The sequence below is a fragment of the Falco peregrinus genome, chromosome 8, assembly GCF_023634155.1.
Source record: "Falco peregrinus isolate bFalPer1 chromosome 8, bFalPer1.pri, whole genome shotgun sequence".
Classification (NCBI taxonomy): Eukaryota; Metazoa; Chordata; class Aves; order Falconiformes; family Falconidae; genus Falco; species Falco peregrinus.
Window position 1 is genome coordinate 52028109 of NC_073728.1, and position 15961 is coordinate 52044069.

The 15961-nt window shown below is 37.4% G+C and overlaps 1 protein-coding gene across 2 annotated transcripts in view; it reads right to left on the reverse strand.

The window, feature by feature from the left end:
- Positions 1–15164, reverse strand: part of GABRG2 (gamma-aminobutyric acid type A receptor subunit gamma2) — a 69021-nt gene extending 53857 nt beyond the window's left edge. Inside the window, exon 1 of one of the 2 annotated variants that reach the window (XM_055812696.1) lies at positions 14338–15164. In XM_055812696.1, coding sequence (XP_055668671.1) covers positions 14338–14444 — 107 coding nt within the window. In that variant the 5' untranslated portion in view covers positions 14445–15164. The remainder of the gene's footprint in view (positions 1–14337) is intronic. The other variant, XM_055812697.1, reaches the window with a different exon arrangement.
- Between the last annotated feature and the right edge of the window lie 797 nt (positions 15165–15961).

A 15961-nucleotide genomic window follows, 5' to 3' on the forward strand; every position in this document is an offset into this window, starting at 1 on the left:
AGCTCTGATAACAGGGTAGATGTGTGATACATTAAGAATGTAAGTGGCAAGCTAATGTCTCTGTGTCAGCTGAGTAGAAAAACTGTCAACAAGTGTGCCTGAATTTCCCCTACAGAATTTATTTATTTTGATGAAATGGCCTGTGTTGGTTTTCTTGTGAAATTCTGATGGACTTTCCTCGGTGGTTGGTACTACCAGGATGGTTTCATGTGAGGGACTCCTTAACTCTGCAGGGCACATTAACATCCTAGCTTCTAGATAAGGATCGTCAGCACCTCTGCTGTAACATGCACCCGGGCAAAGTAATTCAATGGCAATATCACCCCGTGCCTATGCCCCTCCGTGTCCAATGTCCACTTCTCAAGGCTTCTGCTGTCATACTAAGATTGTATTTCTCCACACTACATAGCTATGTAAATAAGCCATTCTTCATGGAGTCACTGCTTGTTGCTATTGTGTGTATAAAACTATGGTTGTACCACGCAAAAAGTCACACAGATTAGCCATGGATACCTGGCCAATTACAGAAATTGCTGTGGCAACTGAAGAAATTAAGTAAAACAAAGCTCTGGGCAGGTCGAGAGAAGTTCAGACCCAGCAGGCCTGACCACCTCTGTCCTGAGGCCTAGCAAGTTCAGTGCAAATATTATGGCCTGCCATTAGCAATGCCGATGTTGTGTTGCAGGGCTACAGGCCACAGTTCACAAGTGTTCCTTCCAAGAGAAATACTGATGCAAAGCTGCTACATCTTCCTTTCCTGTTCATGCCCCACTATAATAAATGTTTTGGAATACAATTTCAAAAAGAAATGCCTGGGTACAGAAAAAGATGTAAAACACATAGTTTGGATATTCATTGCACAGAAAGAAAATCTCACTATTAAGTATATTCAGCTTTTTATGCAAGAACTTCAAAATTCTTTTCTGAAAAATGGTAAATCATTTTAATGATTCTAAGTAATAAATAATGTGATAAATATGCAACTTTATTTTAGTGAGAAGAAATTGTTTATGGGTTAACTCAGTGTCTCGTTTCTCTCTCTTTTTGGCCTTTCTATCAGTTTCTAATAAGTAAAAATGTAAGGCACATAACATGCAAATTCTACCTAGCTCTGAAATTTTTGACATTTGAGTGGGCTAGGCATAATGATCACTGCAAAGCCTATCTTCCCATCTCTTATATTTAAATGTGACTATAATAGCTAGTCAAAACACCAGGAAAATAGGAGCAATTTCTATTTCACACACATACAAACACATATCTCTCAGACTTTTCTTTTTCCTCCAGAAATATTTTGGTATACGTTTTCTGCCTCTCTCTCACACACATATATATAGAGAGTAGAATTTTATTTTGTAAATTATCATTGTTCTGATTATGATCAGAGAAGTTTGCTTTTGTAAGAAAAAAGAAACTTTTAAAGAGAAAGCTATTAGAAACTTATTGTATATGTAGATAGTGTTCAGGGACAGAGAAAGGTGGATCCCTCATAACTCAAAAATAAGGGCAAGACTCAGAACAATAACTGAGTACAAGCAGAAGCTAAGAGTGGGTTTGGTTAATGTGTGGAACTGACTACAAGGGTCAGAAATAGCAGTAGATGTAGCCATAAACATATTACAAAAACTTTATTTTGGAAAACTGCATTGGGAACCAAGTTTATAAGGTACAACTATTACCAATTTATTTCTGAAATTCCTGGAAGGGAGAAACCACATTAAGGTCTGGGAGATGTAGACTCATGTAACTGAAGTTTCAAAATACGTTTAGCAATGGAATAAAAATAAGATTCTACAGAGAATGATACAGAGCACAGAAAGACATACAGAGGTGGAATACTTCCTTTGGTACAGAAGATTATATAAGAGGATATGGTTTTTTTCTCCTCGCCTTCACTGCAGCTCTATGCTGTGGCTAAACCAAAGATCCACTAAATATGTCGCAGACACAGTTTCAGATGTAAACCAAACCTTCAACATATTCAGACCAAAATGTCCAGATCCCCAGCAGGTTTCCTTGGCCCCTTCTCACAGCTCTGCAGAGCATCCACCATGTTATGACAGCAAGAAGCTTTAAAGGTGAATCAACACAAGACCAAGCAGTGATAGGCAGCTGCTACCAGCGCCAGCTACATGTGGTGTCATTTGTGGAGATTTTACTCTTTGTGAGGACTGAAGCAAGATCCATGAAGATATTTAGGGGTCACACAAAGCATCATGGCAACTAAGAATAAACTAACTGGCAAAATACAGATGGTTTCGGACCCCATTTTCTATGGGTACAGAGAAGGTACCATGATGCCTCAGACATTTTGCTGGTCCTTTGTGGACCTTATCCCAACTGCGCTATCAGGAACTTATTAAGAAAAGGAAAAGTCTTTTCGTGACTCGAGAAGATGCCAGATGGGATCATCAGGTGAGGATGGAGACCTCAAAACCTGGAAAGTGGGCAAACCCCTGAAATTCATGGAACATGACCAGAAGCTAAGGAAGGATATTTTACTAATCATAGCATATCTCCCACATGGATAAATTAATCTTCAGTTTCCCTTGCTACAGCTCCAGCAGCTTTTTATCAGTTACAGACTTATGCAGAAAAACTGACAGAGTATTGATGAGAAGAAATTCCACTGTAAGCCACTGAAGCAAAAGTTCTACGTACAATTTATCCTCCTGGATCCCTGGGGAATTTGGGAAACCTACCTTAAAATACTTTTTTAAATAAAGAACAGGTGCTATTCCAGGCAGTACAGTTTTCTAGGTGACATTACCAGTGAAATAATTTAGAAGAGAGGACATAATTGGAATATGCTTGCTGGCAATGTTGGCAATTTTAGCTTATATCTGTCAGATTTTCCAGAATTACGCTTTTCATACTGCCAACTGCTCAGTATTCTGATCCTCGTGCAGAAAGCCATGTTGGTAAACATTTAAACACAAGTGAAAATGCTTTCCTGGATCAATGCTTGAATGTTTAAAGCCTTGCAGAGTTGAACTGCGGTTCAGCTGCCTCAGCCAGTTTCCCAAGGTGTCATTGCACGTCTCTGTTAAAAAAATAAATTCTTCACATACTGTTCGGAATTCTTGCAGGTAAATTAAAATGAGAAGTCCTATTTAAAATATGTACTGTTTATGATTGGACACAATTTGACTATTAAGCTTCTGGCTTTTTTCATTAAGTCATTTTAATCGCTATTTTATTGAGGAGCTCAGGACATTACATATGCAGGTAACAATAACAGATAATAAATGTTTCTCAATTTTTATTATGAATATATATTGCATGGAATTTAATCACCTCTGCTGCTTCTCTGCTATAGATAGACACATGAAAAGAGATAGTGCTTTGGGGACCATAACAGAAGAATTAATAATACAGATATAGTATGTTTCCTCTTTTTTTATTTTTTTTTCTTAACAAATTGTATAATTAAAGCTGCAAACGATTTTATCTTCTAGTACTCTCCAAGAGCCTTCACATACTCAGAACTTTTTCAAAGTTACCATGTGAGCTAAAGTTCTTGGTTACTGGCCAAAGATGAATTTTATTTCAAAGCTTAAAATAAAATCCACTTTTTGAAATCTGTAAGGCTAAAATTATTCCTATTCCCTTTTAAAATCAAATCTATATAGGGTTTGTTTTCCCTAGATGACTGAATAGTAAATTCTGGAACTCTTTGTAGAAATAATCCTTATTAAGAAGTATATCCAGAGTAACAGTGATTGGATATTAAATGGTTAAAGTGTATTAAGGAGGTATAAAAGTCGTCAAAAATGGTTGGATATTAATAGAAAATAATTTGGAATTGCTTGATTTAATTTCTGAGAAATTACTCTCTCTAAAGTCAATGGTGGCATGTTGTGAGAGGAAACACTGTCCTCACCTGGGCAAAATAAAGGTATCTTAGTTTTACAAACTTTTGACATCAAGGAAGCGGAGTTGTAGATTTGTTTCACAATAACTAGTGGCAGAGAAGAATATTTTCATGTTGGTCACCATTGCCTCTTAAATATGATCAGAGCCTTGTTAGTTATGCTGGACTTGGAAGTTAAGAATTTGCCCCTAAAAATTTGTGGTGGCTCTAATCTCATGGGCTGCATTAGAGCTTTATTAAGGTTTTAAGTTATTTTAAATGCATGATTTAAGTCTTTAAAGTGGCTTAGTGAGGTTTTTTAGCATTTCCATTAGAAGCCAGGGAAATAAAATGAAAAAAAACCCACATTCTTAATGTAATGATGATTGTCTTTGCCCCAAAGAGCTTACAAATATCTGATAAGTTTATTCAATGCAATGCAGTCTTTGATGCTAGTTAATTATTTTGGTCCAATAAAAGAGCAGCAATATTTGTGGTTGTATTCTAAGGTTCTCCCAAGTGTTTTACCATTGGTAAGGTTCCCCTCTTCCAAATCCTTACTTTGCAAGAAAACAGTGATTCCTTTACTACTTTACAAAACAAAATTGTGATACTGAAATGTATTTGGGTTCACAGCCCTCACAGTCTGTAGAAGCAGAATGCATCATTTCAGTTACGTATATAGAAGCCAGAAGGTATCTTTTCAGTCTTCAAGTACAGCTACTAAGACATTTCTTGTCAGTGTTGATAATATTACATGGATCACACACCTCATCTTCTCTTCCAAGCCATCTTAAAGCATGACCATTCCTGCAACCAAAGTTACTTATTGTAGTAAGGCAGCTACTTTCTCTGCTTCTCTCCTGTTACTGCATAACTAAGAACTACTACCCGCTTTCTCACTTGTGTTCTTATTTGAGTGTGGCATTTCCCTGGCCTCTAACTTCCAAAACATGCACACAGGCTATCTTCATTTTATGCAAAAGGTTGCCTTTCATTTATCATCTTTGTTCATTTGATCATTAATAACTCATCTTTCTGAATCCCTGTGCTGATTTTCTATTTGAAGTAGTAACAAGCTTGTTGTCACTATGTTAAAAAGTTGTATAATTCCAGCCTTCATAATTCACTTCCATATCTCCTTCAGTTCTGCCTTCTATTCACACTAACTGTGCAGCGTTTCTGGGCTCATAGCTAAAGTCCTTACTCTCTGTACTAAGTAACTCTAAGAGCTAGCAGTGATGCATTTATAGAAGGTCAAGCTGACTGTGATTTTAATTATGTATCAATTATTTGGTGGCATTCTTCATTCACTGGCGTTTTTGTGATTGTTTGCCTTTGGTGTGGTATCTTATTAGGGCAATGGTTTCACAGTTGTTTTGAAAATATTGGCCATTACCACAAATAAACATGAGCTAATGATGTGCATATAGAATTATATTATGGATTTTTTTGGGTCAAGTGATTACTTTTTGGCACACAGAGGCATTCGCCTGAATTTTGGAAGAATGGCTCTTAGGCCTATCAAAATAAGCACCAGAGACGTTTGGGATAGCAGAAAGGGAAAGACGTTTGTAGACTCCTTAATGAACTCTTCTCCCTTGCCTGCATCAGTCTCTGCTGTACACCTGATTTAAGTTTTTTTAGTGTTAATCTACAGTGTGAAGAATTTTGTGTCTTCATCAGTTTATGGAGAGGAAAAGCAGCATACATCCTATACCACCCTTTCATAGGATGTACAAAAAATGGCTAAGAGATGACTGATTACTTTATATGACCATTATGAGTATAATTCATTCTGGTTTGGTGACTCACTTTCTCCAGCTTTATCAAACATATGCACAGATCAGTAGGTTCCAGAAGTACATTATCACTTAACAGTATATTGAATAATACATTGATTAGTTTAGTAAGGTTTCGTAGCATTTTCTCATTACCATTAATTTCTCTTAATTGTTTTCTTTCTCATTCTTTCACATTCCATCTTTTTTTCTCTCTCTTGAAAAATAATCTAGGGGGATTAAATGAAAGTGGAATTCAGTAGATAATCCTCAGTCTGTTGCAGCAGGCAGATTTCTGTTTAGATCTGAAGATATCTTACTACAGATTAACAAAACCTTCATATGACCAGAAAATATTATTTGTGTTACACAATACAACATTGAATCATTATTGAAGGAAAACATTCATTTTCTCGTATCACCCACTGTTTTTCAGGGAACTCTATCAGAAGGTTATTTTGGGTATGCATGAGATCCTCTTTAAGATGCATTTCTCACCAATGTATAGAACCATAGGGTTTTTTCTGTAGAATATGGAGCATTCAAAAAGCTTAAGATGATAAATAGCTTAGAAGAATAGCTAGCCTTTCATCTCAAGGGTTCACACCAAAGTCCAAGATGACATTCAGTATAAAATACAATTTCATACATGATTACCTGCATCATTTGGAAAGAGCTAATGCAAGCATAAAAAAGTAGATAAATTCTTCTCCTTCCATTCCTTCCAAATGCTCATTACGATCCTTCATTTCTTTTAATTTTTTTTTTCCATGTATTGATGTTGTTTTATTTCTGGTAATAATCTGGGTTAGGATTTGTAAAAATTCTATTTCTTTAATATTTTGCTGGCTGGCTGTAAACAGATGAAAGTTCTGTCTTTTAAGAGTAATATTTAGTTTCATACACAATGGCCAGATTTCACAGCTAGGCCTACACATTGTGTTGTACTTTACTGAATATATGTGAAAATGTCTTTCCACTAAATCTGAAAAAATAGAACTGATTCTGTAGGTAAGAAAATCTGACTTACATATTAGTGATATTCTTCCTTGATGATAATCATTTGTTGCATTGAGATTCTTGTATAAATTACTGAAGTTCTATTACCTGTTATCACTTTACAGTAATTGGAATGATTATTTTGGGTCACATCAGCTATGTATTGTGCCATGTATTTTGCATCTGGCACATGCTAATAGTGGAAGCTAAGAGCAAGAAATCAGGAGGAAAACACAGCAATGCTTCTCTGGTAAAATGTCTCCACTTTCAGAGAAGTTCAGGTTGAGATTTCCTGTAATGAAATGTTACCACTGAGTTTAATGGATTTTGAAGTATTTTCTTTTTTTTTTTCTTTTTTTTTGAATCTTTGAGTTCTGTGTTACTTCACTGATTAGAAAGAGAACTATTTTCACGAGTTTTGAGGCAGCCAATGATAATTTCATTGGGTGCTCTATCCTATATATAGAAGACAACAATAATGCTTCTGCAGTCAACTTTTTCCATTTGCTTAGGGCATCACAAAAAAAAAAACATTATGCAGCTGAGGTAGTCATTTACACAAGAAGGTGTTTGCTGCATTTCTCTTCTGCTTATGCAGTCACTGGTGGTTTTCAAAGCATTAAATCCTCCCTTTTTGGACAGTAGTTGTGGTAAAATATTACCCAGTTATATAAATAAAAGGATGTCACTGTGTGTCAGACTGAATATCCAATATTCAGTCTGACCAGACTCACATATTAGTTTCCTGTCACAACTATACAAATACCCCAGAATCACACTAGATGTAATCCTTACTGTTCTCTCAATGCTTTCTTCAACCTATCACTTTCTCCCCTCTTTTACCTCAATTTGTCTCAGACAGTTGGCAGGTGCTGGGACTTGTGAAAACATGTACCCACTATCTCCCTCTTCCCACTCTTTTTTCATATGGATGGGGGGAAAAAAAAGATAGTTTTTTGTAAATTTCTCACATTGAAGTAGATGGTTACACATTCTGATATAAATGAATATCTAACCACTTCATATGACAAGTTTAAAAGCAAGTAATATTATTTTCTTGTTTCCAAAGATAAAATTTAAAGTTTTTTTCTCCACCTGGTTTAGTGCAAAGCTGAATTTCTTTTTAATTGGAAGAATCAAAAAAGCAGGTTACTTTTGGACATCACAAATACAAAACTGGACCCAATTCAAACAGTGGCAAAGCTTGTACTTCACTGGAGCTCTTCTGAGCCAGGAGCTCACCTAAATAAAATGCCAGTAAAGGCAATACACCTCTACTGGTGTACACTCTGGGTGAATTCAGACTGTCATGATATGCTTTTCATTAGCATCAAGACAATTTGGGCCATAACCCAGTATCAAAGGAGGCATGCAATGAATGTTAGGTCATCAGAAGTCACTCATCATATTGAGTCTAAAGTCTAAAAATAATCAGTACATTTAGAGTGGACACTTTATGCTGTTCCTTTCTCATCTCTCCTTCAACTGAAACAGCTCTTCAGCCTGTTTTTGGTGCTTTGGATATATTCACTAGGGGCAATTATGGTCCCAAATTTCATTAGTGCTCAACAAGTTGTTTCTAGTCTCATTCTATGAAATAAGTTCTTCTTTACCTAATAGTAATTATAGTTACCTGACTATGGTGATGGACTTTTTTTCCCTGCGATTTATGGTTCTTCTCTGATACTTTCGGTCATCTTTTTATTCATCATATAATGAATGTATCTTGTTCTAAGTAAACAGCCTCCACCTTTGAGCACAGAAGCATAGCTCTACTTACAGTGAAGTTACCTGTACATCTATTTCTATCTTCAGTTGTCAATTTTTTTTCTAAGAAGACATAAACAAACATGTCTCTTTCTCTTTTACTGCCACAAAGTCTCCCTAGTTCTTGTTCAGAACTCCCATTCACAGGAAACCACCTCTGTCCTTGAATGGATGAATTATATTATGTCCAGAGGGCCAGGACAAGACGTGTGCGCCACTTAAGATCAATTTACGTTACAGTCTGTGGACTGAAGTGGAATGTAAAGTTTAAGCTGATCTTCTATACAGAATGAAAAAGAAGAAATGAAGAAAAAAGTGTTTAGAGGTATTGTAAATCAGCTGGAATATAGGTTGAGAGCTCTCTGCAAAAAGTAAAAGCATTATGCAGTGCAAGATACAGTTCCTGAAGATTCATACTGAGTTATAATTTATCTTTGGGTTATTTCCCAGTTCTTACTTATGAACATTTAACTACCTGTAAGAATTTATAGTGTATAGGTCCTGGCTTTTCTCTTAGCAACAGACTGACTTCAGGGGGTCAGGGATTACTGAGAGGATAAAACGAGGCCCGTCATGTGAGGAGATTCCTAAAACTGCTGAGATTTAGGTATTAGCATTACGTATAGGATAGGGTGTTGATTTCTTAGCAGACATAACCGGGAAAATGGACAATCAAACCTTACCATCTGTGTTAAAGGGAATTTATATTGCAATAAACGTCCATAAAAAAAGTACAACAGCAGACAGGCTATGAAGCATGAAAATGAAAAAAAAACACCCTTCAGTTCTAACATCCCTATGTCAATCATTTCTTTATGTCTATATTTTCTAAGCCCAAATTCATACCAAGCAGGCCCCCAGCTAGTATTGTATCCTTCACTGCCGTTCTCACATAATCGACCTCCTTTTCCGTATGAGACTGTGAGTGGGGCTGCAGATAAAACAGTTTGAAAAGTAGCAGTCCAGACTGTACCAATGAAGCAAAGAAACACAGTACACTCGAGTTATTCTGTCGAATGTTTAAAAAAAAAATATCAAATTATCACCCTTATAGAATCTTTTTATCTAGGAATATATAGAACTTCTGTAGCTAGAGGGGCTGAACATAACAAGGGAAAGAGTAAGAGAAAGGGTACTGAGCTAGCTTCAAATGAACTGGCGCATCACCACATTGCAGGACAGTGCCAGTCAGAGGTATTGACCTTAAAACTGCCTCTGCTTTTGAGCTTACTTGAATGGATCTCCACAAGGTACTGTACTGAGCAGTACAGATGTACTCTAAGCAGGCATAAGAGGCAGATATGAAAAAAAATAATCAACCTTCCTGTAAGCATGTCCGTTTGTTATTTCTCACTTGTGTCTAATGCTTTATCTAATAATTTAATAATTCATGCTTTCAATTCACAATTCAGTTCTTTGTTGGAGAAAGTGGTGGTCATTACTTAAGTATATGAGAACTTAATTGTACAGGGACTGAGACTTGGAATGAGTTTCCTGCTTCTTTTCCCTTCATCTGTTCACTCCTATCAGTCTTCTCCCTTTTACATTTTTGTGCAACTGTTACAGAATTTCTTGACATATGTCAACAGAGCAAATGTAGCATAAAGAGGAAAACAAAGAGACCACAATCCAAATTGACAAGATTTTTTTTTTCCAGACCAGCACTAATCAAGAACAGTTTTAACTGAAGCCCGAAAGTATGGTTTGGGTGGCCATGAAGAAGATGTATAATATTAATCATATGGGAAATAGTACATTAAAACAGTAGATTAATTTCCTAAGCTGTTTTTAGTTAGTTTCTATAGCTTTTAATTAAAAGTTTCACTTCTCAGATTTTCAAAGAACCAAACTTTTTGAAAGACTTTCTAACATCACTTTGCATATTCATTACTGTATTTTGGAATACTTGAGTTTTGGCATGGAGGTTACGGCTAGGTGGTACAGTCACTAAAGCAGAAGTTAGTTAAAGGACTTAATCCACATCTTCACATCATTATATACTTGCAAGTAGGGAAACAGTGTCTGTAATCTTTTTTGCCCCACCAAGTTGTTAATAATGAGATAGTGAGAATTTTAGGTAATTGTTCAAATCTCCTTCAGATAAGTGGTTTTGGTAGTCTTTTTATTACAGTAATAGTTGTTCCAAGTTTGTATCGCAGCATTACAGCTGATAGCAGTCAGGAATGCAGCATTGCTGTGTAAAACTCAAAGGCAGTCTAATCCTCCTTGCTACCCCTGAAATGTTCAGCTAGGTCCTGTGTCCATACAGCCTCAGCTCTGCTGAAACAAACACTGTAGTACGTAGGCCAGTCACCACTAAATATTCAATTTCATACTACCATAGACAAGGATTTAGTCATCATTTAACAACACCTAGTTTCACATCTTCTGTGATGACACTTCTTTAAAAGGGGCATTCCTTGTTAGTTGAGAGATTGTCTCTTGCTGAGCAACATGTTATTCCAATAATGCTCCAAGTGACTTCAGTGGGACCCCTAACTGAATATGAGAGCTATACACTGTGTGAAAGTATTGGAAGATAGTGTATGAATAACTATAGCTGCAGAATTAATAACAAACTGATGTTAGCTACCTTTACAGTAATTCTACATGACTGTTCAGCTCAGAGATATTCATGCCCCTTCTAATCACTGTTATTATATCACTTACCACACAGTGCGACAACCCAACTGACACTGCTAGTGCTTTGCAAGAACAAAACAATTGTATTTACTCCTATGTTCAGTCATTTACTAGTAAAAATAGATGTATTTTATATGGTCCATATATAAACTATTTTAGTGCTTTATTCATGTTTTTTTCTGATCATCTTTGACAGTTTTCAGGTTACGTATCTATCTGTAGCATAAAAACATTGCCATGACACTACTTGGGCACTAATCAGGGAAAAATAAAAGTAGCTAGTGTTCAGCATTTCACATCTGGACATTACTTTGCACTGTGTTCATGTGATTTTTGCTGACAATTTATTAAAGCTAAGGAGCATGAAAAAAATAACTAATTAAACCTATATATAAATAGTGTGTAGAATATAGCTTTAAATCTATTTAAAACTTTGCTGCTGGGTGATCTTTATACATGTAACATGTTGATTACTATTATATGTTCAATAAGTGTAGACACATAATTCATTCCAATTAAACCCCATATTGAGTGTGCAAATATTAAATTATTTTATTTACATTTTAAAGTGTTTCTAAAAGCCAAGATTTTGATGCACAATTCCCAGAATTGTGGAGTTTGGTTTGACTCATTTTCGCTGAAACACAGCTTCTGTCAACGTGATGGACTGCACAATGCTGTGACACTGGTCTAAGTGATAAGGTGATGGGGGAACTTTACTCAAGAAGTTTGAAGTACAGTTATGAATGTCAAGAAGCGAATGGGAAGAAGGCTCCTCCTAAAACTTTAGTGTGCACAATTGTAAGGATGTACTGTGTGCATGTAATAAAACTAATACAGAAAATTGTTGTAAAGGTAAAATACTGCAGTGCTGTAGTATGACATTCACTCTGAATTTGTTCAAATCATGGTTTGCAGAAGTTAGTGCCAAAATTTTAGCTGCTTCCATTGCTGCCTGAATGATACCTTGACTTTCCTCTTCTTTCTCTAATCTTCTAAATATCAACAATTGTGCAACAATTAATTTCTCTATATAGTTATTTTTTGTATTAATAGGGGAAAAACTTTTGCACAATATTAGTGATCAATTGTTATGTTCAATTTTTTGAATCAGATTCTTCAAATACTTAAAACTCTGTGTGCATTCTGATTGGTGTCAACACATTTATTGACGTGCATAACATGGAGCACATACATCAGTGTTCAGTTGCATTGGCTGTTCAGAATTTCAGCATCCAAGACAAGCAACACATAACACAATGATATTCCCCTCTTCCTGAAGTGTGTAATGAGTTTTTAACAAAGAATAACTTTCATCTTAGCTATAAATAAACAGTATCTAAGTTAAACCTTTGTTAACTTTGGCTTGGCCCATGAGTTTCCAAAACTAATAGTAAGATTTCTTCCACAACAGAAGGAAAAAAGTTTTCTCCTGATTATTAGAATTAAAATCATATTTACGTGTTGACTTGTTTAAAATATTTTCATAAAGCACTAAGCATAATTTTCCCCTTGTAGCTTTTTAATTTTTTTTCTCTGCCTATTATTTATTCTTTAAGATTATGAGGTCAGGAAGGTGTCAGAGGAAACCACCTTGGCTGTCAGATGGCTATGAACAGAAAACAGAACCTTTTGCTGAGACAAATCTTTAATTCACATTAGGAAGAGTTTCTTTTAAAGCTTATGAAATAGTTTTGGCAAAATTCTTCTCAGACATCATATATATGCCTGGGAATTCAGAATAATAACAATATTATTCTGAAAGATGAGTGAAAAGAAGGAAGTGTGTTAAAATAAATGTCTGGAATTATTTTAGTGGAAGTTTTATGTCAAAATAATCCAGTGTTCAGGAAATCGTGTAAAAGCTCATTTTCCAGCGTTGTATTCACATAGTAATCATTAACGATTCTCCAAGAATCAAAGATACCTTACACCTGCCTTACTCATTGTAACGAAGTATCCCTTGTGGTAGGCTCACCAAGTTCTATTTCACTTTCTACTCCATTTTCCAAATTTTAGTTTCTTTTCACAGGAATTCTTCACAACGTTCTTTTTGTGTGAAGAAAGTTACTCTAAAACCCAGCAACTTTTGATTTTCCTGGCCAGCAATTTTGGCCTTTTATTTTGCTTAGAATTAAAATGCTAACACTGCAGCTACAAAGTCTGATTTTTTTCTTAACCAATCAGAAAAGCAAACAGAAAGAAGCCACTTTTTGTTTGGTAGTGTCCGGGTAAAAGGAGGGGAGAAGAAAGAAGGTAAATATGAGTGAGGAGCCTGTATGAATACGGCGTTGGCAGTAGGGAAGAAGTGGGCACTAACTTCTCTGCTGTAGCAATGACAAAACATGGCTTGTGCAGCTGTGAGGACGAGTGTGGTACCACTTGGAAGGCCAGGTACTTTGCAGTGCAGTGCTACCTTCCCATCTCACTCCTTAAATGCACATTCCACATTTTTTTTGGTGAGAATGTCTGGTTCAGCACAATGCTTGGCACTGCAGCAGCACTCACTCCCCCCCCTCCACTTTCTACTCATCCACATATAAACTCCTTCTTGCTCTGCTGTTAAGATTTTTACCTCTTTACATTTCTGTATACAATACACATACGCAGCATGCACAGGTTGTCTTCACCCAGTACGTGTGTCGGTAGGGCGGGGGGAAATGCTATTGTAAACATTCCTCTCGTACGATCGGCGAGCACTATCGCATCCCACTGCTTGTTCCCTCAGCATTAAAGGCATTTCAGCAGCCGGGAGATGCGGGCGGCACCTCGCTGGGTGCCCCGGGAGGGCTGTGCCGGGCGCTGCAGCCCCGTCCTTGGTTCCATCGCCCGGCACCGGCGCCTCCCGGCTGGAGCCAAGCCCCGGCGCTCCAGCGCCCGCAGCTCGGGCACAGCCATGATGTGGCTGCTGGGGTGAAAACAAGCAGGAACGCACTGACATTCTGTCCCCAAAACACAGCTGCATTAGAAACTCCATGCACTGTAGCAAACACTAATTCGGAGGTAAAAGGTTTCGTTAATACGGCATGGAATTCTGCGGAACCCCTGGCACGTACCACCATCGCACACAGCCGCTGCTTACCCTCCCTGTCCATTGCAGAGCCACAATTGTAAGAGAAATAAAACATTGTAAGATCTCAGCTGCTAGAAGACAGATGAATGCAATACACTGTCCAAACCTCCGGCATTCTCACCACAGCTCTGCAAATTTGCCAACGGATTCTTCACCCCCCAGCCCTCCCTCCCGCCGCCCCCCCCCCCCCCCCCCCAACAGAATCAGAAAGCACATCTTACCACTGGATGAGAGAGAGGAACAGAAGTCCCCACACCATCATTTTGAGAGAAAATGCAGGATTCAAGAATGCAGTGCTCCCCAGGCTTGTTGGATTTGGAGGAATCATCTCTTTTTCTCCCCCCCCCTCCCCCCCCCCCCCCCCAGTTTTTTTCCCCTTTCCTCTTGGTTGAAGATGGATCCGTCCCCTTCTTTAATTTTTTTTGGTAGTGGTTCTCCCCCCTCCCTACCAAGTCCCGTCAGTGGGATGATACATTGCGCCCAGCTGCGGGAATTAATATGCAGGGGGACAGAAATTAGATCTGCACAAGCCCTTTGCAGATATAATCAGAAAACGTCAGCTCAGGCAGCAGGCAGCAGCTTCCAAATCTACGGGAATAATATAATTGGGAGAAAAGAAAAAAAAAACTGAAAAACCAAACCACAGACATTCACAGTCTAAAAACAGTCAAGGAAAGAAGAAACACATAAACATGCACACATTTACAGAACCACTCACACACATGCAACAAAATCTGTTAAAGCAATAGAAAGAGCAAATGAGATGGAAAAAAAAAAAAAAAAAAGGAAAAGAAAGAATAAAGCAATGGAGCTTCTGCCTGAATGCAGATTAACTCTGAGGTCAAAGTGGAAATGATGCACTCTGCTGCAGCACAGATTAACACATGCGTGGTGTCAGCCGGGGTGCTTTTTAACCTTTGATTACACATATGCAGGCAGCCTGGATTTTCATTTTGGAGGCAAGAAGGATTTGGCAGGCATAAAAAGGAAGGTTGGAAGGAAAAGCTTGCCCTATGCTGCTGAGCATCCTCATTTTTCTAAACAGCCCGGAAATCATGATTGCAAAGGGGAAAAAAATGAAAGGATGGATGGGGGAGTGGAAAAGGGAGGGATGGTTGTTGCTAAGTAACTCAGGAAATGGGGAAAGCAGCATTGGTGGATGAGGTGATTTAGTACGTGATAGGATTAGGGGGAATATGCAAGGTTTTTATCTCCCCTCCCCCTAATAAAACCAGTCTACACAGACACAGGAAATGCTTCCTGGCCAGAGGGGAAATGCTAGATCACTATAAAAGCTTAACCTTGCCAAATTTTGGAAACAGAATCCCAAGTTTGATTGTCCAATAGTGCAATTTAGCAGCTACTAGTAAAGTAAAAATTTCAGGGAATCTCATTATTTCCCAAAGTTATAGCACCTCAGTCTAAAATATGTACTTGGACTATGACTTACAATAACAAAACTTTTATCATCCCAATTTTTTCTGTCTAAAACCAAAGCAAACATAGAGATAATCAAGTCTCCCCAGTGCTTTTATAAACTGGGAAATTGATGTCCAAACATAATCATCAGGAACCGGGAGATGTGACCTGACACTGTTTCAGTTCAAATCCCAACTTTGTAAAACCTAAGGGAAAAATAAAGAAATTATTCTTCTAAGAGTTAAATGGACAGAAAGGGAAATGCTCCTGATAGAATAAAAGCAGCAAATTTTCCCTCTAGACTGAATCTAGTCTGAACTAAATTTGACACCTGGATCTTACTCAAACCTGCCAATACCAAGGCCAATCTGGTAATTCCCAATGTCCAAATACAGAATGAAATTTATCCATCAAAAATAAATAGTT